Below are 21,407 nucleotides of genomic sequence, written 5' to 3'. Positions count from 1 at the left end.
CATTCCATATAAAATAATGAAGTCGTTATCAATTTCCAATACTTCCGGAAGTACTGCTATTTTGAAAATACACACAATCAATCTTATACGGAATCACCCAGTATTTACGGGAAAAAGAAATTATTTTGAAAAAACATAACAAGCGAATAAAAATGGAATATGTTTACTACTAAAAACAGATAAATTCATAAAAACATGATTAAATTTGTTCCTGTACTGTCGGTTTTAGTGTCCCTATGTAATCTTAATGAAGTTGTAAGGATTTTTTTCCGCAAATTTTATTAAAAATGCCTTATGTGGGGTTATCAGATATTCAGAAGGGGAGAATTATTGCTTTTTCAGACAAAGCACGTCCCAAAGGGAAATTCCATAAACAGTGGGAGTCACACAAGGGATTGTTTTAAAAACTTATTCAAGATTTCTAGAGTTAGGAACATTAAAAATAGACCTAGGAGAAGTCGTAGAAAAGTCACCACAGAAGGTCAGGATCGCTTTTTAGCTTAAATAGCAAGAATAAATCCCACAACATCTCACCCCGAGCTTCAAAGGCAACTTTTGCAAGCTACAAGTGTCAGCATTACGGTCAAATCTGTCAAGAAGTCTTTGAGCTCGAGGCCTTTTCAGCAGAATACAGCTAAGGGTTCCAACTCTGTCGGTGCAAAATGAAGTTAGCCGTTTAAATTGGTGTTTAAAGCACCAAAACTGAACGATTGAAGACTAGCGAAATGTCTTGATTTCGGACTGAATTGGCCTAGAATAAGACAATTGGCAAATTCGTGTTTTAAGAGGTCATGAGAGACCGACTAAACTTCGAGCTGCTCGATTTGTTTCCAAATACAATGGAGGAACTATAATGTTTTGGGGTGGCATTATGATTGGTGAAAAAACTACTTTAACTTCTATTAATTAAAAACTAGCAGGTTTAAGGTATGCGGATCTGTGCTGTAACCCGTAGCAAGGTTCTGGAGAGCCACTTTTAATGATTTTCTTTTATTCATGCACCTTCACGCAGCAAAGGAACTAGTAGACATTTTTTAGAAGTGGAAGATGTGACAATTTTAGATTAGCCTTCTTGTTCGCCGGATCTTGATCCAATCGAGTATTCGTGGGATCATTAAAAGAAGAATTAGAGTTCATTAAAATAACCCGGGCCACGCTGAACAATTAATATAAGCAGTTTTAGAACAATGGGGAAATGTTCCCCAAGAAGCCATTGATAATTTAATAGAGGAGGTAATACTGTTTATTAAATTTATAAAACCTATTATTTTTCTTAAAATTCCATTTACCTCACATTTAATTTTTAGAGAAATTTACATTTTTTTAAATTTTAGAATTCATTTCGATCATTTTTTTTTCTATAATAAAACGTTTTTGGAAAAACTGCTTTTATCTCGAAATGATTCTTTTTAAGTGTAATACTGTTTTCTGGTGATTACTAACTAATTCCATATAAATTTGGTTGTGTGTATTTTCAATAAATAGGCCTTGATCCCAAATGGCTGCATACTAAATTGTGCAAAAGCTTTCGCGGTTCTCTAAGCACTTCTAATGCGCATTCTGATAAAGACGTCCTGTATAATGATAAATAGGTAGGGATAATCATGGATTATATTTCTTTCCATTTGGATATACTACTTTGGATAAAATAAGAAAAAGTTAAACATAGAGGGTACACGAGTAATAAGTAACAGCGCTAAAAAACATTCATCTTGTCCAATAACGAATTAGATAGCAACCGAGTGAGGGCGATAAAGCAGTTAATTACCTATATGTGCAGTCTCCGCAATCGTTAATCTTCACTAGTTTCCCCTGCCGTGTGATCGGTTCCTGTCAAGGATATCAAGTTAAGGTTTTTATTTTGTTAAATACTCTTTCACTCATTAACGGTCAATTCCGTAGATTAACTCAATAGCCGTGGGGCAAGCTGAAAGTTAGATAATTGCGAATGATCCCAAAGCCCGGTTTTTTAAACTCCTGGTAACTTTATCGACAAGATATTTTCCATGGAAATGGAAGAATTAACCAATGTTCTGCTCAGATTTCATAATTTCTACGGAAATTATATTGCTGGCGAAGTTATCAAAAGCTTTAAGAACCGGCAATAGGCCTTCTTTTCACGATCGTGAGGTTTTTCTTGTTAGTGCAGGTTAGTTCGGAGGGGGAACAGGAACAAGATTAAGATGTGTGCCAGGGGTGTCCTGGTTGAATAAAAGTTTTAACGCCAAGCGTGAATGAATGGTACAATGTAGAATAGATGCAATGCAATTATGCACTAACAGAGATGGTTACAGGACATGGAGTGTTCAGCAAATATCAAATGCATAATAGGGCTGCAACCATTATGAACTATACTAAAAAACATGGGTAACGTGAAGGGAGGGTGTTTTTATTTATTTATTTTTTGTTGCCAATTATTATCCAATTAGTCAAAACTGAATCAGCAATAACAGAACTTCTACATAATATTGAAAATATCTGGACAAGGCGTTGATTTAAAACGTAGAATTCAATATTACTAGATCTCGTATAATTTGAGCGACGACTAATTAAGCCAAAAAATAAATTAAGATTTATATTCATAATAAATATTTCTTATAATGTCATTTACTTAAAATTTTACCGACCTAAAAATATAAATCTGATTTGTCTAATGAACCAGTTTCTATTATTTAGCGATTTTTTTCTGTCCAATTCGTTTTGCCTAAACGTCCTCCATTCCTGTGTACGCTTTGTGCCTGCGGGTCCCCAATTTTGAGTTGAGAATATCTAAAACACGGACATAATTTTATAATTCGCCACCTCGGTGGATGGGGATTTTTTAAATTTTACCGGAATTTCAGTATCCCAGAATAAGTAATAGCCAATCCATAAAATAGCTTGTAGTACGCCCACTGCTAGTATACACCAACCAAATGCTACAAACAAAAATTAGGTAGATTCATGAAAAAGTATAATCATGTAGAAATTTCATTGAAAGCATGTATGGAACATGCAGAAACATATCATATACATGTATAAATTTCATTTACTAGAGGAATTTCCCTATACAGGGTGGCCCATCAAGAATTTGCTGAAAGGCATAATTGTCAGGAAGAAATGATCTTGTCGAAAAAAACGGATATACCTTTAATATGTTCATAGAAGTTTGTGTAGAGGATTTTGAACAGTTACTGTACTGCTATCATACATTTTTATATCGATTATATTTAAATGTGCAAAATTTCGAAGATCTGTATCTCTTAAACGAATTGGCTCAATGTTGGAAACGAAGGGCAGGCGCATAGAAAGGGAATCAAAAACTATTTTCAATGTTGACCCTCATTTCCTGAAGATAAATGTTGGGGATGACACCTCGCTTATCACGGTAAAGCTTGAGCTATAATTTTAGCGTCAAAACCCCCTCGTTAACAAACTTGAGGAGTTTCAGGTTTTTTCAAGAATATGCACCTTCTGTCGAATTTCCTACCTAAAAGTCTTACCGATCAAAACCGGAAAATCAACTTAAGGGATCGGGAAAACCACTCTCCGATCCCTGTCTGCAAGATAATAATGTAAACATTGAAAAATGTGTGCCTTTTCTGTGGCACTCTGGAAATGTGTTTATATTATTGATTTGTTATATAAAATTTTAAATATGTAATTTCCCTCCTTACAGGAATATTCGTCTCATCTGAGTTACAATCTTGTTAGGTTGTTCGAAAATTACAAAAAAAAACACTGGTTTTAACAACGACTCCTTAGTCCAACCGTTTTCTACTGAGCATTATGATAATGCTATATTGAAAATCCGGTTAAGCCGGATATTCAAATATTGACGCATGACAAATCTAAAAAACGGTTGAAGTATCAGCTAAAGCTGGTTGTAAAAAAAATACCGAACGTCACGTGATCCAAATGTGCTTCATGGGGTTTTCCAAGCTTCCTTGGCTAGTTAACTTGACCTGAAAAATGTTATTTTTTGGTCTTATAACATAAATAAGTATTCCTGACAGTTATGCCGCATGGTGAATTTACGATGGGCCCTTCTGTACATATTACTAGTAAATCACTATAGGAAACGAAGGTGGCCTCCGCTATGCAGAATACGCGAGAGATCCCTCTGCCTCGTTAAAATTCATTCTGGGAAAAGTGAACAGTGAACTATAATACCCACTAGCAAAAGTTCTCAATTTTTCTTCTGAATGCTAGAGGGCAAAGAAATTAAGTTGTTTAATTAATTTTTTTACCCGAGAAATTGTAAAAAAAAACCGACGAAGGGGTGATTTACATTATGTGCGATTTTATAAATAGCCAACTTACCTGCACACTGACTGCATGTATTTTTACTTACCTAAAATACCGTCGGGGTATGGAAGTTTGTATATTCCGTAATACAATGGTTTAAGAGTTGCAACAAAGTATATAAATATAACCACAAGCAATAAAGGCATTATTATTCCCCAGCATAGCCTCCAGTAAATACCTGGCTTGTGGCCGGTCATATATTGAAGATCCAAGCAGAAGTTTTGCAAGCCTATAAAAAAACAAATTCTGTATGTAAAATTTTCAAATATTGAGGTGTTTTAGTAATCGAGTTCCTATGAAATGAAAATGTATTAACTTCTGCGAAGCTATTCGAATATATTTGAATAAAGTCTTAGGGAATTAATGCTATTTTTGCATTGCAAGCACCGCTGTAGCGATTTTTTATGAAAGAAATAAAAATACATTATGATTTTGTGTTCATAATATTTTTTAAGTGCCCTTAAAAAATTTTTAAATCAGTCTAGTGATATTTTCAATGCACCCTAACTTTGACTTAAATCACAATTCATTTAGCTTAAGCTAGCGAGGAGCATTAAAACAGTTTTTATTTTTTTAACACGAAAACGATGAGTCACGTGAACAAAACTGAAAAGAGCTTTTTTCTCCATAGCTGAATGGATGCTTCAAATATTAATTTTTTTTTTCTAAAAAAACAGTAAAGAACTCTTTTTTTAACATTCAGTGGCCTGCTGATACACATGTCACTGGTGTATCTTAAATATATTTTTTAGGTCCAGCACTGAAAAAATATGCATTCCTCGAAGCTATCAGCAGCTACCAAATTTCATCAAAATATCTGAACCGGTTTCTTCATAAAAAAAATGTACATACTCAGTTAGTAATGATTTTCTGTGCTTTTTTAAGCTCTATTTACTAATAGAAGGGCTTCCCCAACTTTGAAATCACCCTGTATTTTCACGTACCATATAAATAGACTACAGCGTACACTTCCAGGATGGCGAAGACGAAAATGATGAATGTGCCTCCGAAATGATCAACAATATCTAACATATATTGACCGCCCTGGAATCAGATAATGATATAGTCCTATCTAATGCTGAAACCGCAATTTATGTACTTACTGGTGTAACGTATATAAGGCCAATTAGAAACATAGCCACCGCAGTGAATAGTGATATTGCCCATGCAGGTATATGAGGGAACGCGTCTTTTATCACTGTATTCAAGCAGTTTTGTAGTGCTACCAAACTTCCGACTCCCAAAACAAACAACATGAAGAAGAATAATATGGCAAAGAGCTGCAAAATAGATTTGGATAAGGCAACGTAGATAATTGAGACCACTGAACATATACAGGGTGATTCTTAACTTATACGCATAAACTTGGGAAATTATAGCTATGATTATTAATGAAAAAAAAATGTAGTGAAACATTTTTAGTTTCAGAGATACTAATTTATTTCAAATAAAAATAGAAGAAAAAAATGAGTATAAAAATATGCTGCAGCCATTGAATTTTGATGTGAATCGCTGTATGTTAGTACCATGTCCGTGAGTTCTTCGTTTGAGAAATAGTGTCCCACACTTTTATTCTAATCGCGTGAAAATGAACTCGAATTGAAAAGAAAGTACTGCTAGAAATACCAAACGTGTCGTTCTGACTTGTTTACTTCTTATTTTTTATAAACAAAAAATTTCACCTAATAATTTTTTTTGCGTCTCAACTCAGCTGTGCATTGAAAATCACGGAAACGACTTCGAACAGTTACTATGATAAATAAAATGCATTTTCAAATTTATGGAATTCAGGTTCTTTTATTTTTACTTGAAATAAATTGGTATCTCCGAAACTAAAAATGTTTCACTACATTGTTTTTTCACCAACAATCATTATTTATCCTCAGCTATAATTTCCAAAGTTTATGCGTATAAGTTAAGAATCGCCCTGTATAGTCATAGAAAGGTCACTCAACTGAGGTACTTTGATTTAATAAAAATTAAAGAGCAACTTCGATCAAACCCAAAGAAGACTGTTATTTATAATTTTTGCACGTCTTTGGTTCGTTCTTATTGTTCGATAGCACGCTAATGAAATTAAAAAAAAAAATCAATTAAAGAGCTCTCACAATCTAACACTAGCAGCTATTTATAATTTCTCTAATTACAACTTCAGCATTTTTAATAGATCATCGGTTTCGTAAAACTACTGACGTTCCAACTTTAACAGGACAGCCTGTTGTATAACAGGACAAAACGGCACTTTGCTCGATTTCGCATTCACTGGGTCGACAAACGCGGTTACAAGTTTCATTCGTTTACTGCATATAACATATTTGTTGGCGGTTGAAGCATTTCAACGTACAGGCTGTTGGTTTCTTGTGCTTGGATCTGTGAAATCTCCAAATTGGTTAAAGTTTTTGTTAAATTTGTGGGCCCGAGAAAAAAAATAACGTTATTTCCAAAGAATTTGCAATGTTGGAGTATTATCTTCATATAAGGCAAAATTAACATAAACTTTCTGTGTAGCTCAACAGGATCTTAACTCAGACATAAAGACCTTCAGTACTACTGTTGTCGAGTGAGCATCAATAAAGGTACCTCAATACTGTTATTACACCTCAATACTCTTTCACCAAGGATAAGTATTTATTTATTTATTAACGCGAATATATTCAAAATTACTCGCCAACAGGAACTATAACAACTCGTAAATGCATCACATTGAATTAATTAGTGGTGATTTAATTGCGCTTAGCATTTCATGCCCTTTATACACGTATTTATCGAATACCAGCAATCAATTGAGTGAAACGATTAAGCGAAAAAGCCGAGGAAAAAAATAAGTCGGTTCGAATATTTTTTCTTGGGGCGATGAAACCGTTAAGGCCTGAATTTATCAAATCCACTACAATTGAAAAAACTCACCCATGGTACATATTTGAATTTTGCTATTGCTTCTGGGTATGAAATAAATGCCAGTCCAGTTCCTCCCGATGAAACCACATCGGCAGGTTCCTGTCCCATTTCATAAGCTAGATTTCCCAATATGCCAAAAATTGTGGTTCCCGATAACAGCGACGTGAACGTATCAAGAGTTGTTATTATTAAAGCATCTCTGTAATAAAAATTATTTTCCTATATTTTTTAATCATATTTGAAAGCATTCGTACTCCACTACTCATAATGAAACACTATTACATGGGCGACTGGTTCCGGAGTTCGACTAAACAAGCGATCTCGATAACCTTAAAAGATAAGCGGTCGGTTAAATTATCGTAAAGTTGCATAATTTACAGTTAAAAAAATTGAAATTTTGGAAAAAACCCTTTATTTTGTCCTAAGCTTATTTGTAGAGATAATTAAGAATGATTGGCTCTTCATCATTGCAACTTCTACAACGTGGTAATGTTATATTTCGAATCCGACGTTTCGATTTTCGGCAACCATCATCAACCTTGTTTTTTCTTATGAACGTCATTTTGAATTTTCACATTCCTTAATTCAGCTTTTTTCCGATTACCATGATGAATTTCATGTTGACATTCTGTCTTGCAATTTGCAGTATTAAAAATCATTTGTTTGTAAAGAGTGCTTGGGACTAATAAATTATAAGTAAATATAGAAGATTGTAAAAGGAGCTCAAAGAGTTGACCCTCCCCTTCCAGACACTGCTCTATGTATTTTCTTAATTTCTGAATTGATCTTAAAACGTCCCTATTTCTTATCTTGGTGCTTAGAGTTGCAATGCTCTTTCGTGACTCATTAATATCACTGGTACAAAGATCTGGTTAACGTACTGGTCCGCATATGTGAAAAATGTGAACATTAATTATGGCGTCTAGAAAAAACGAAGTTGATAATAATTGCCAGAAATCGAAACGTCTGATTTCAAATGTGACATTACACCTTTGTAAATGAGGAAAAGTCGTAACGATAAAGTGTTGATCTTTTTGAATTACCTCGCCAAATAGTCGCAAAAAAAACTTTTTTCCAAAATTTCAGTTTTTTTAATACATCCGAAACTTATGGAAATTTTTCAAATATTGAAACAGCATATTCTTGAACTCCAACTTGCGCAATTTTGCTCTAATTTAACCGACCTCGTGTCTTTATGGTTTCCAAGATCCTCATGATTGAGCTCCAAAAATAGACACTCTGTATGTACATTTTAATTTGACAAAAAAAGTTAACTTATTTTTAACATTATGTAAATATAAACTCCTTTATCGCTCAGACAGCGAATCGAGTTTTAATATGAGAAAGTTTTATTTATAGGTTAAAATAGTTTCTTTTCTCTCTTCCCACTCTTGGTTTGAATTCTAGTAATAAAAATCAACTAATAATAGACCTAACAGATATATGTACCCTGTGTATAATGTAATGTTTCCTTAATAAAGCATTTCATAAACTAAATGCACACGCCTTTCTCAGTTCACTTATTGAATGACGATATGCTTAACTTGATTTGCTACTTCGTATACCAGAACGTGGAAAAGTGATATTCACTTCTCATAATCCGTTATCAAATGTAATATCATATTTTGAATGATATTAGAGTAATGAAATGAGAGATCTATACAGGAAGGAGCCTTTCTTGTTAATTCTGTTAAACACTCCTAACACTGCCTATTTCATTATAATTTTAGTCCTCGTTATAGAGTTAAAGGACAGAAAATATCACCTTTTCGACGCTAGCAATCTAAAAAAGTTGCAGTTTTAATCCATAGGTAGATATTCTAAATCTGTATTATATACTGAAATATGATCAAATACATCTGCAGGGAAACGTAAACCTAACGTGTCTAGTAATTTTTTTACTTGTAAAATTTTTAATATAATGACAATATTTCTATGAAAATTTTTTTCCAACGAAAATGAGCATCTATTCCAAAGTTTCCATTGAAGTAATTGCATTTCACGTAAAATTACCTCCGTTCTAATAAATTACCAAAAGGAAGTCATGTTTTAAAGTCATAAACGAGCGCACCCATGCATTGAAATTGTTCATTAAATTTCTCAAATACGCATTTTTTTTAAAATAATTTTCTATTCCTACACTTAGAACGAAAAACAATTAATTCTACCTATTTATCTTGTGGCCAAAAGGATTATACGAGGAATACATAATAATGGATCCGAATCCAACGTTAAGCGAGAAGAAGCATTGTGTCACTGCTGCGTACCATACCTAAAATGTAATAAATCTGTGAACAACCGCTACTTCCGGTCAAACCGGAAGTAGCGCGCATGCGCATAGTAAGTGTTCAAATGCTGCATGAGTTACTTATGGCTAATAATTTTATTTATTCATTTATTTTTACTTTTTTTATTTTTTTTATACTCACAGAAGCTTGCCCGAGCTTTGCCCAATCAGTTTCAATAAAATAATACATTCCATCTCCTGCGCCACTTAATGTTGCCGCCCTGATCAACAATGTGATCATTATCACGTAAGGAAACAAAGCAAGGAAATACGACGCTTTTCCCGAACTTTTCACTCCTCGCACAGAAACCAGAAATGTAATAATCCACGACGCCAACAAACACAGAGTTAATCTCCACTCAGGAACTCCTATGCCATCAGAGATGTTATCTTTTTGCCTTAGAACCTCAAGCCTGAAAATAATAATGAATCATGAAGTACAAGTCATCATATTATCGCACAGCGTGCCGTAATATTGTACGGCGTACAGCATTGAAGAAAATCTGAAGTATAAATTTGAGTTAATAAATAATCTTAAAGAATATAGGAACAAGGAGAAAAATACTAAAACGACATAAAAATTGATTTAGTGATTTGATTTATAGCCAATTAGAGCGAGGTTTTGACATAAGAATGCATATTTTTAATGAATAAATTTTTAAAATTTACCTATTTTATTAATTTGATGCATTTGGAAACTGAAGAACTTCGTAAGAAAACTAAAAAAAAATTCTCAGAAGAAAGTATGTATTTGCGCCAGTTTGAAATGATACAAATTGCTAGAATAGCGCTTAAGTAAAATGAAACCAAAAACATCTACTACAAAGAGTCAATACGTAAAAAAATTAATTAATGGGCCCAAATATGATAAAAATAATTAATCTGATATCCAGAAAAATGCTTTATTAAATAGAATGATGAGGGTTGGGAGTTTTTGGGGAGGAAAAGAATTTTGTTTATCAATGCATATAGAACAAGATTACCATAAAGATGCAAGAAGACGCAACATATGAACGTAGCAGGCATAATAAATTAAATTATATATGCATAAACCATTATTCTCTAACTTAAACCATTTGGCATTTACGGCCGTCGAAACTGCAATATCATATTTCACACCTCAATAAATCGAAAACAGATAAAAATCGGAATAGGCTATGATAGATGAATTCGATTTATCTCTAAGTATTAAAGGAGGGTGTTTCATTTAAAATAAGAAAATTGCCATTTACACTTCCGGCTCTGTTAGTTTTCAAACACATTAACGCGTTCTTCAAACAGCTTTTCATCCTCTGCAAAATTTGTCAGATATAACGTTTCATTTTAAAGGTACTCACAAATCAAGTCCACACAATTCGATTCTTAAAAGTGCTTCTAAAATTTATTAGAAAAATTAAATGTCGTTTTTGGCAAGTCAAACGTTACTCAAAAATGAGAAAAAAATGCAGGCCCGTATTGAGAATATTCGTGATACAAAAACGGCCAGTAAGCACCGATCTACTGATGAGTTACAATGAATCCTACACGACAGCTTTAACAAGGAATGGGATTTTAACATGCATAGTTCATACTTCTCGAAAGACTTGATGTGTTTATTTTAAGAATGAGAATTTCCTCAAAAGCAATGTAAGTAATTGCTGTAACACGAGATCAATCAATGTAATACATCCAGTACATTTTTTAACGTCAATTAAATATCTTACCGAAACCAAAGCTCAGATGAGCTTACTGTGGTGTTACTATTATTTTCAGTATTATTCGCTGATGCTACGCAGGCTTTTCCAATTTCTTTTTCATATTCCAGCCATTCTGTTTTACATAACGTCCAAGGTAACTCCCCAGTAAACGAATTTATTAAATAAAACAGGGTTATGGCCATAAGACAGCAATAGTACGTGGCCACGCATGTTGAACCAATCAATTGTCCAAAACCTATGCCTGGTGAGAAAAAGTATAGATAGATTGATCCACATATTCATTCAATGCGTTTTTTTGTTGTTTGGATACTCACTTTTCAATACCGGTGATATTTTCTCATACATCTTCACATTTCCTCGACTCGAAAACTGCCCAAGCACCATCTCCATGTAATATAATGGTCGTCCAATAACTGTGAGAACTATAATGTACGGAATTAAAAATGCTCCACCTCCATTTTCTTTCGCGGTGAATGGAAATCTCCATATATTTCCGAGCCCCACAGACATGGCGATGCAAGACATAAGGAATTCCAGCCCATTACCCCACTGGGCCCGATTTTCGCCATCGCCTTCCAGATCTCTCTGTTCTTTCTATAAATTAAAATAATTATTATGAAGGCACGACATTCTGACACTGTGTTCCAGAACATGTATTCGATTTCCTAGAGAAAAAAGCTGCTTTCCAGTAAGCAAACCCAGGAGATTAAACGAATCTCGAATCTGCATCAAAGTAAACTGCTTCCAGTAAATCATTCCTCGCAACCGTATGTTGATTATTTTTTTATAGGTTTGTATGGGTATTTGTAAGTAATGTTTAGGACCCATACAAACCTAATAAAACTTTTTTGCAATCTCATTAAAATACATTAATTTTGGATTTTGATGTCCGCACTCAATTAACTCATGTCGAAGGATTATGTCAAAATTAAAGGGACCTTTGCCGTAGGTGCCATAGCACCACCAAGCCTGGTACTATTATTTACCATAACTGTATTGTCGAATAATATGCGATTTACTCGTATATTACTCAATTGTATACAGGATGTCCGAAAAAGGCGCTCAAATATTTTGGGAAGCGATTTCTTAGGTAAAAAATAAGATAATTCTCATTGACAAAAAAATCCCAAACGTTTCGTTATTGAGATGCAGGGTGTTAAAATTTCAGATATTCTAAAGATTTTGCTTTAGAACTGCTTCAGATTTCGAGAGTTTAGGTATAAATGTGTTTATGACCTTAGCTTTGAAAAATCGTTATTAAAACCTACTGTGTAGTTATTTCCCTGGAATCAGTCTCTTTTTTCTCACGTTAAACTTTTTTATAATGCATGCAGTGGTGATTTAGTTTTCGAAAATCTAATTATCTGATCAACTTAGAAACTTTTCGCCCCCTGGATCTTTTTAGTATCTGTAATTGTTTCCAACTATTTACGAAAATAATATTGAAAACACCCCCATTTTAACCTAAATTTTTATTTAACCGAAATAATTTGCCTTCAATTTGCCTGTATTTGGAGACCTGCCCGAAAAACATAAATTTGAGCCCAAATAAAAGGGAAAAAGAAAAAAGAAGAAGAAAAAACGCGAGAGCTGCTTTATTGGTCTGTTTGGAAACGATAAGGTTTGAAATTGTATTTGAAATATAATAATTTTATTTTCAAATCCTCGGTGGTACCAATTGCGGGAAGTGATACTTTATCGTAGACTGAGTACCGTTGACCGAATGATGCCAAAAGGATTTTGACCAGCAATCGAATGCTGTGAAGATCTTTCTGCGCATGTTGGGAGGAATACTTTTTTCTAGCTCATGTGTGCTAATTTTATTGACTGTTGTAAGTTTAATAAAAAATTAACTTGCTGAAAAACCTCCACGCCCAGATTAGCAGTAAAAGGTTTTACCGCACACATATTAATGTCAAATACTCATAAAAAATTTAAACACTAATCCGTGCCATTATAATTTGTGTGTAGTGAAAGTTTTGGTCGCATATGTGCGGTAAAGCACTACATTAAGCGCAAAAATACGTCCTGTAAAGCCATCTTGCCCCACTCTTATAGAAACAAGTGTAAATCATCAACTTTAAAAAAAGCTTTTGTAATAATTAGCAATATATATTTTGAGTCGTTATTGCGAAACGTAGGTGTATTATTTTGCTATCTTTATTAATAAAATTTCGTGATTAATGACGACAGAAGCCTTAAATCAACTTATTTCGATCGTTATTTACTAGTAAGCCAATAAAAGTAGGTAATAAACATAGACTAGATATACTTGGTACTAATATTTCTATTATATGAAACTGGAGTGATTTAAGGCAGGTTTATTAAAGTTTATGACGACTTGAATAGAAAAGAATGCAAATTGTCGATTTGGAAAATTGTACTGATAAGCAAAATACATAACTACTCGGTTTTATTTAGTTCATATCACTTTATATTTGTAATTATAAAATTATATATATAAATATTTAAAAATATATAAAATTATAAAATATAAAAAAATATAAATACTACAATTTTTATTACCTGTATTCCGATTAAAGGCGTTTTTGAGTTGTAAGTTACTTAGTTCCACCTAGTAATGATTACCGGACAGATAGTACCATAGAGTGCAAGGCCACTAGAAGCTTATATTTTTTCTTTGGATTAGTATAAAGTAGAGAGCGTAGCACAAAATAGTTAAAAATAGTTAAAAATAGTTAAAAAAGTACAAAATATTTAAGTACAAAATAAACGCATTTCTGTTGAAGCTCTTAAAAACAGATACGAACCGATCCGGATTAATTTTTGTACACTCTGTCCTTAACATAATACCAAAGAAAAAAAATCAAAGGGGTTCAATTCTGGCCACTGTACATTTCATGTAAATTCACATCTTTTAACTTTCTAAGCAATCTTTATGCATTATGTCATGCGTTATATACTATATAAATATAAAGTGTTGTTTCCATGATGTTGTCAACTGTCAAACAATGTCGAAAATTAATACAGTCTCATAAAAAATTTAAATTTCGAAGCCGAAGTTTTTTAAGATTCGCTTATAGGATGCAAAAACTTTTTATTTAATGTGGTGCATCCCCATGTTCTCATTTAAAATTTTGATGGAAAACTCTTCCCCTGAGACTTTAAACCGGACGTGTCAGGCCGATTTCTCATAATTGGAAAATTTCATGGATGGTGACTTCTTTCTACTCCCGTATATACTTACATGTCGTTTGGAGTAAAGTAGGAAGCACTATAATAAATCTCAGCGACACTGTAGACACATGAAACGCCGATTTATTTTCCGTTGTACAACATATTCTTACCTCGTTCTCTCTACTGCTTCCTTTCCCATTTTGAACGTCATTAGGACCAGGAACAAATGATGGATTGTCTAGCCCGCTAGTCTGAAAAATATATAAAATCATGGTTTGAACCATAACAATACCTTTTTCATAACAAATATATTAGTGTGTTTTTAATGTGCAATATAGGATTTCACGCGGCAAAATTTTAATCTTAGAGGCCACATTGGTCTCTGTTCTACTGAAATTAAAGCTATGAAACTTGGCAGGTGCTAATTTGACACAACAAAGTTTACCATAATAAACCGACTGAGGCAAAATAAAAATTGCAAAAAGTCGTAAAAAATGCATTTATTTTCAAGATTGTATCACTGGGCACTGTTCATGTGTTGAAAATTGAAATAGCACCTTGAGATGATATGAAAAATAATAAACATTTAGATGCGAGGATCCTACACGAGTACAACAAGCACGAAATGAACTCGTTTCTCACGAGTATGATGTTTACACACGATCTTCTGGTGAGTGCAGGAAGACATATTCGTAGAAAATGGCGTTTCCGCACGAGTTGCAGACCAGGGGAGTCAGCCACGTTCGCAGGTAATGGTCATTTTTTATAAGTTGTATAATACTTTTCCTACAGCTATAAAAATGTGTAAAAAATTAACGAAATTTACTGCTTAGAAATACAAAACTCAATACAACTGTAGCCAAACTTGCCACCGGGGTTTTAAAATTTGTTTTGCCTCGTTGCTATGGATACAAAACCGTGGGAAATAAGCTTATTTTATTATCACCATTACGGGCACGACCCGTAAAAAATTACAGCGTTCGGAAATCGAGGATTCTTTAATATCATTTTTGCGGCGGTAACAATGCAACATCCTGACAGCTCGTACAAAAACTATTTTTTAGATCTTTTTGCATGTTTTTAGACCCAATTAATATATTACTGAACCATATGATATGAGTAAGTGTGTCAATCCATTAGCAAACCGTACTTGTTTATTGACATATTTCCACATAACTGAGTAAAAGCTTTTGATCGGGTAAATACGATTAAAGATAGTAGATATTAGTGTGAATAAAGATTAAAAGATGCTGGGGACAAACCAAGTATTTTAATTAAAAAATATTAAACCTAGTTGGTGTGATGTTTGAAGCAAGTCTTAACGTATCAGCTCCATTCATCTGATTTTTAATTTAGAGTTGTTTTTTACACGGACAAGGTGACAAGTTGCACAAACAGAACTTACAGGGTGATCGTTAAAGAAATCTTACGTTGAAATATCAAAGCCCTGTCTTAGATAAATTCATTTTAACTATTTATCCGATGTTGGATAACAAAGGACAAATGGCTTTATCAACACCATACCTTTAGGGTCAAGGGTTTTCATGGTCGCCCGGTACAAATGACTGGGACTGCCAGACAATAAAAAGAAGTCTTTGAGAAATGGAAAATGTGAGCTATTCATATCAACTAATGTAAAATGCTACTGAGCCCCCTGTGTGTCATATTCAACGAAAGGTAATTTCCTACGGCAAACACATCTGATATAATACGATGCAAAGCAGATGTCTCTTAAGAGTCATAATTCTCCGGCAAATTAATTATTTCTTAAGAAACAAAGAAATTAGCCTCAGTTCACTGTCTGATATCAAAAATAGTGGGAAAACATTCCCAGATGACACAAATATTGGCAAAAAAGTGAATTTGCTTTGTTGAATTATCAATTATCTCTATACAATTGCTGGGCATTCCAAACAACAATACCTAATTGTACATCCGCAGACAATTTAGTTTAGAACCGAGACTAAACTAAGAAGGATTGTAATTACATAATCAATATTATGTTCCTATTATGTATGTGTCCAGTCATTTCCAATTCATTCATTCTCTCTAGTCCCTTTTTATGTGTAATTTATATTTTTACGCTTTTTTAGCATTAATTTTTGTTTTTTTACTATTTTAATCTTTTATTTGCAATAAGATTTGTTACGCGCATTTTAACAGGAAATTACCACAATCGCAAATGGATCGCTAATAGTTTTATTACTCCCATTGGGATTTCACAATTTTCTATATCTTGTTCAGATGAGTTTATATCCCATTTTCTGTATGTTTATTGCTTGTCGAACGTAAACATTTTATTAGCTGATTGCGTCAAGGAATACGGAATGTTTTCTTTGCCTGACAATTGCGTTTCAATATAAAGTACAATGTTATTTATCCAAATGGAGTGCAGTTCAATGCAAATAGCATAGATATGAGACAAGTGCGAAATGCTAAAAACTGTAGCTGCACAGAAACCCTAAAAAGGTATCCGATGTGTTTAGGTCTTGACTCATTATCAAAAATACTGAAAATTGTTCACAGAACGGGAATATAAGGCATATTAATTTAATGAAATTAAAAATTTTTAATTTTATTAGCGTAGAACTCTAACCTTAATAAAAGTTTTAACAATCAAAATTTATATTAATTAAATTTAATTACATTTCAGTAATATGGTCCAGGTTAAAATATAAATAAAAGTCGGCAAAGAGACAGTTGTTTCGATAGATGACACTAATGTGAAATAGCATAACGTATACCCCCTTAAGGCTAATTAGTATTCACCCCAAATTTAGCTAATCATCTGAACTTCAGGAGCTGCAGAGAAAATTATGAAATCTATGTTCAAATTTAATATTCTACATAGGATGACCTCAAAAAACTTTCCCTTTATTCAGTATAATACGCTTATGCTCATAACTTCAATGCGAATTAAGTTCCAGAAGATTGAATAAATGTTTTTGAAACCTTAAAGTCGACCCCAAATTAATTCAGGATTAATTTGAGTAAAGCTGCTTCAAATCGCCACATAAGCGCTTCGATCCCGTTTCAATCCTAATCTGGCTTTTGAGTGATTTACCTGTCAATAGTGTCAACTAATAGCTGGGTGACGCTTCACACACTTAAGTAACTTTAAAATTCAGAATTATATGAGCTGAGTTGCTTAAATCTAGTTTTTACTTCAAGATCTTATGCTATCATTATTATTTCTACTTCTACGAATAAGCAAAACAACTTTTCCCCTTCGAATTAGAGTTAAATTAGCTACTAGAAATTCATGATTTTAACAGTTGACAGTGTTGACGTATACTTAAAGTCAGCTTGAAAGAGGAATGAAGACATAAGGTCATTTTTTTTCAACGTCAACTCAATCTGAATTGATATAATCGACATAAACGTAGTAAATGTCGAGCGTTAAGCACCCATTTGTGAAATCAAACCATGACGAAAACGATTCCCTAAGAAACGTAAAGAATTTCCAGTCATGTAGGTAATAAGAATTTCTGGTTGATCTTGTATCTGTAAGTAGGCGGTTTGCATTATAGTAACGACTTTCCTTTTACTTTGTCCCTCCCATTTTAAATCGCAGTATTCCCAGAAATAGTTAAAGGCACTCACATATTACGTGTAATTTTTATATAACCGGAATGATCTGATTTTAAAGCTGTGTCTACAAATAATAAAGCAATTCGTAATTTTATGTACTCCAAACTCATTCATTAATTAAACTCATTAAAACGTGAATAAACACACGTGATCACCAGACCAGACAATAGGCTCACACAAAATTTGGGGAAATATTTGCAATGTAGACTAATAACTGGCGTTGCACTCCTACTTTTTCCATATCAAAAGCTTTTTTTAAGAATTTTTGCTATGATAATGACGTACATAAGCAGGATTTAACTAGTGACCCACATCGATTCTATCTATGAACTTTTAATTAAGATTTTCCTGGATGTATCTAATTTGAATAGCTCGCGTCAGCAAATTAGATATTTTGCAAATAGCACGTCATGCGCAGTAGAAATACGACACTTTTTTAAAATTTTTGCGCAATTTTTATGCCCACTTTTGAACTGTTGTGAGAGATCATGTTATCCATATCTTAAACCTAAAGTTTCTTACAGATCAGATACACGTTCGGAAACTGTCCAAATTAATATTTTGTCCGGCGTTCGCTTCGTTGTATAGTGTCAAGTTCAGGTCCGTAAGAAGCTTCATAAGTATGTGGTAGAAACTCGAATGGGGAACCCATTAATACACTATGCAAACCACTTATCCTGTGTTAAATCAAATTATCTCTCAACACATTATTATAAAGCTTCATACCAATTCAAACATTTCACCGCTCTAAGAACGCTACAACGAACCGAACGCCCTATAAAATATTCGTTTGAATAAGGAAGAAATCTGTAGCTTTTGCAAATCTGTTTACTATAAATTAATATTTTGTTTGGTTCGGTTCGTTGTATTATTCATAGAGCGGTGAAATATCCGGTCAGGACGAAGCTTAAGAAAGCTCCAGTTGAAGCTTTCCTAATTAATTTATTAAGTACATAATTATAGTATGTTGGTTCTAAGTCATTTTGGAACTCTTTTGAGGTCAATCCTTAAATATTGGGAGTAGAAATTTCCTGAAGTATGACGTCAAAATGACGTTTTCTTATTGATATCGCACATAACTTGAACATATTGATTGAAATATTCTGACGTCATTCTTGGGCAACTTTCTGGGCACTTTTCCCAAATTCAAAAAACGAGCCTCCGAACTGATCATCAGGATATGAGCGTTGTGGAACTACTTATGACACTCATATTGCCGGTACTCATGATGGTCATGTCATTTCTCATAAATCTCATTAGAGACAAATCTGTGCATTGAAAAAAGCGAAAAAACCGACACATCATAATTAATCATTTACATTTAGCTCTGGAAGTATTAGAAATAATCAATTTGAGTAATTTGGTGCTCTGACTACTTACTTTACTCTCCATTGTCAATTAAATTAGCCTATGCACAAGTTCAGACACACGTTATCCGTGAACAAATACTCAAGAATCCATTCATGTATAAAAGTACCATAAATAACCAATATTCGCGCCGTTCATCAACAACAGACTCGAGCAGCTTCAGCACCTGTACCTTTGATCGTGGTATTACCCATCACACAGAGGACATATCTTAATGTCGGCAATTTATTTGATACGATTAATTACTATCGCGCAAGTTTTAAGATATGCCGAATCGTTAATTATCGCGTGTTAAGTGGATAATAAAAATAATCTTTCCTCAAATTTCTATTGTGAATTAATCATCATGTCTGCCGTCCAAATGGGTGTCACTTTGAACCACCTTTTTAAATTATGCTTTTTGGATCAAATTAAATGTTTAATTAAATTAATTATATTACGTAAATTAAAGCAGATAAAATGGAATTAAACTGAATTATATTAAATTAAATTAAAAGTATGTACTTTATGGAACAAGTTCGTGAACTGAATCATTATTACTCGAATGCCAAATTTTAATTGTGATAAACCTATCTAAATTCAGAATGAAGCGAACGGGAAAGAGAAAAATACAAAACACCTTGAATCATAATAAAGGTGACGTTCCATTTGGCACATCCATGACGACCATCTTCGTTAGGTCCCTAAGTAGATAATGTGCAATACACGTAGCACGCGGGAGACACCATCCTTCCAGGTGATTAAAGACGCCCAATAATGGTCGCTTTTAAAACTAAGAGTAGCCGACATGAATTATTGTAATCCGGCCAACAATATAATGAATCTTGACCTACATAAGTTGTAGGCCAATTACATATTTTCGCATAACCCATTTAATTCATTTTTGCGTCCAGTTTACTATTCTCCTGTCAGGTTTTATTCAAAAACATGACACTATGGGATTAATTTGAATTATTTATGAACTGTATTCATCTTATATTTATGACTTATTGTTTATTTGAAAAACGGTTCAACAGTAAATGATTTGTAATCAGATGTGACGATCGAAAGCATCCGGACACCAGGAAAGTGACTTAAAGTCTCATTTAAGATCGTGTCTGTAATGATGTTTTAATCTTACGTTTTCCTTTAGAGCAAATTGCTAAATTTATGACTTCTCGCACACTTTCCACCTGGGTGCATGTCGAATAACATCTCAGGAGATTCAACAGATTCTATCGCTTTCGACATCTTGCGGAATATACCGAGAGAAAGCGTTCATCCCAAAAGATAAATCGTAGCTATTTAGCATGTAGTCCGCTCCTGGCAGCAATTTTTCCTGTGCCAGGAGGGAGGAGGGAGGTCAGGCCACAAGGGCGTCCACGTTTCTCAAAGAAGTCTCATCAAATACATAAGAAATCTTAAAGGTCAGCCCTATATAAGTTTTCTCGGGTCGCCTAAAGTTCTCCCTTAATATATATAATATTTGAAAAATAGTTACCCAGAGTCCTACCGTCTTACGTTCGGTTCAGAGTTTAATTAAAAAAACTCTCAATACCACACGAAGGAAGAAACTTGCTATGCAAAATTGTTAATATTCAATCCACTCCATTTACTAGCTACGGTTATTTCAGAACTATTGTTGAAATGATATTGAGTGGCTTGTAGCTATTGTTGTAATGATTTCTCGTGGACATGTTTAATGGATTTTCGTTTTCTTGACATTTAAAAAAATTACAAGGTATTTTTAAAAGTTATCGTTTTTATTTAATTACCCTGTATCTAGAAAATATCTCATCTTATTTAAACAAAATAAATTGTTTAAAAAACCATTACTTGCAGAATCTGTAGCGTAGGCTGGTTTATATACAGTGTGACCCACTTAAGAGCGGGACACCCCTGTAAAATTTTTATTTGTGGTTCGATTTTGATCATTTTTTTATATGTTGTAGGGCATCAAAAACTCTATTTTGTGACAAGTTCTTGTTACGCTCGCTTAAAATCTAAGGTCTACTTTGCCCCTTTCTTATGACGAAATTTTAAGAAAAGACATTAGGGAATTTTTTATTTTAAATTTAGCTTCAGTAATAACTTTAGAATTATTCAAAATGGCTGTATTTCAAATTTCGTTAAAAAATGTTTATCCATAAAAAAGTTGTAGA

General features: G+C 33.4%; 1 protein-coding gene across 1 annotated transcript; it reads right to left on the bottom strand.

The window, feature by feature from the left end:
- Positions 1 to 2,561: 2,561 nt before the first annotated feature.
- LOC136411103 (sodium-dependent nutrient amino acid transporter 1-like) lies at positions 2,562 to 19,451 on the bottom strand. The gene is made up of 12 exons (XM_066393533.1): positions 19,279 to 19,451; positions 14,478 to 14,558; positions 11,484 to 11,763; positions 11,176 to 11,410; positions 9,615 to 9,885; positions 9,354 to 9,457; positions 7,195 to 7,384; positions 5,391 to 5,567; positions 5,232 to 5,331; positions 4,334 to 4,516; positions 2,833 to 2,918; positions 2,562 to 2,769 (listed from the first exon to the last, which is right to left on the bottom strand). The coding sequence occupies exons 1-12, from the start codon at positions 19,288 to 19,290 to the stop codon at positions 2,620 to 2,622; spliced, it is 1,869 nt and encodes a 622-aa protein (XP_066249630.1). The 5' UTR covers positions 19,291 to 19,451; the 3' UTR covers positions 2,562 to 2,619.
- Between the last annotated feature and the right edge of the window lie 1,956 nt (positions 19,452 to 21,407).

Source organism: Euwallacea similis, chromosome 1 (assembly GCF_039881205.1).
Source record: "Euwallacea similis isolate ESF13 chromosome 1, ESF131.1, whole genome shotgun sequence".
Classification (NCBI taxonomy): domain Eukaryota; kingdom Metazoa; phylum Arthropoda; class Insecta; order Coleoptera; family Curculionidae; genus Euwallacea; species Euwallacea similis.
The sequence above is the reverse complement of the archived record's forward strand: the minus strand, read 5'-3'. Positions and strand labels throughout refer to the sequence as shown.

What these genes read in the sequence shown, in the direction of transcription:
- LOC136411103 (XM_066393533.1), bottom strand. An exon ending in AATATCACCGGTATTGAAAA is followed by an intron (nt 11,411 to 11,483) that starts GTGAGTATCCAA and finishes TTTTCTCACCAG; the next exon opens with GCATAGGTTTTGGACAATTG. An exon ending in AATTCAAATATGTACCATGG is followed by an intron (nt 5,568 to 7,194) that starts GTGAGTTTTTTC and finishes TCTATTTTGCAG; the next exon opens with CTCTTTGCCATATTATTCTT.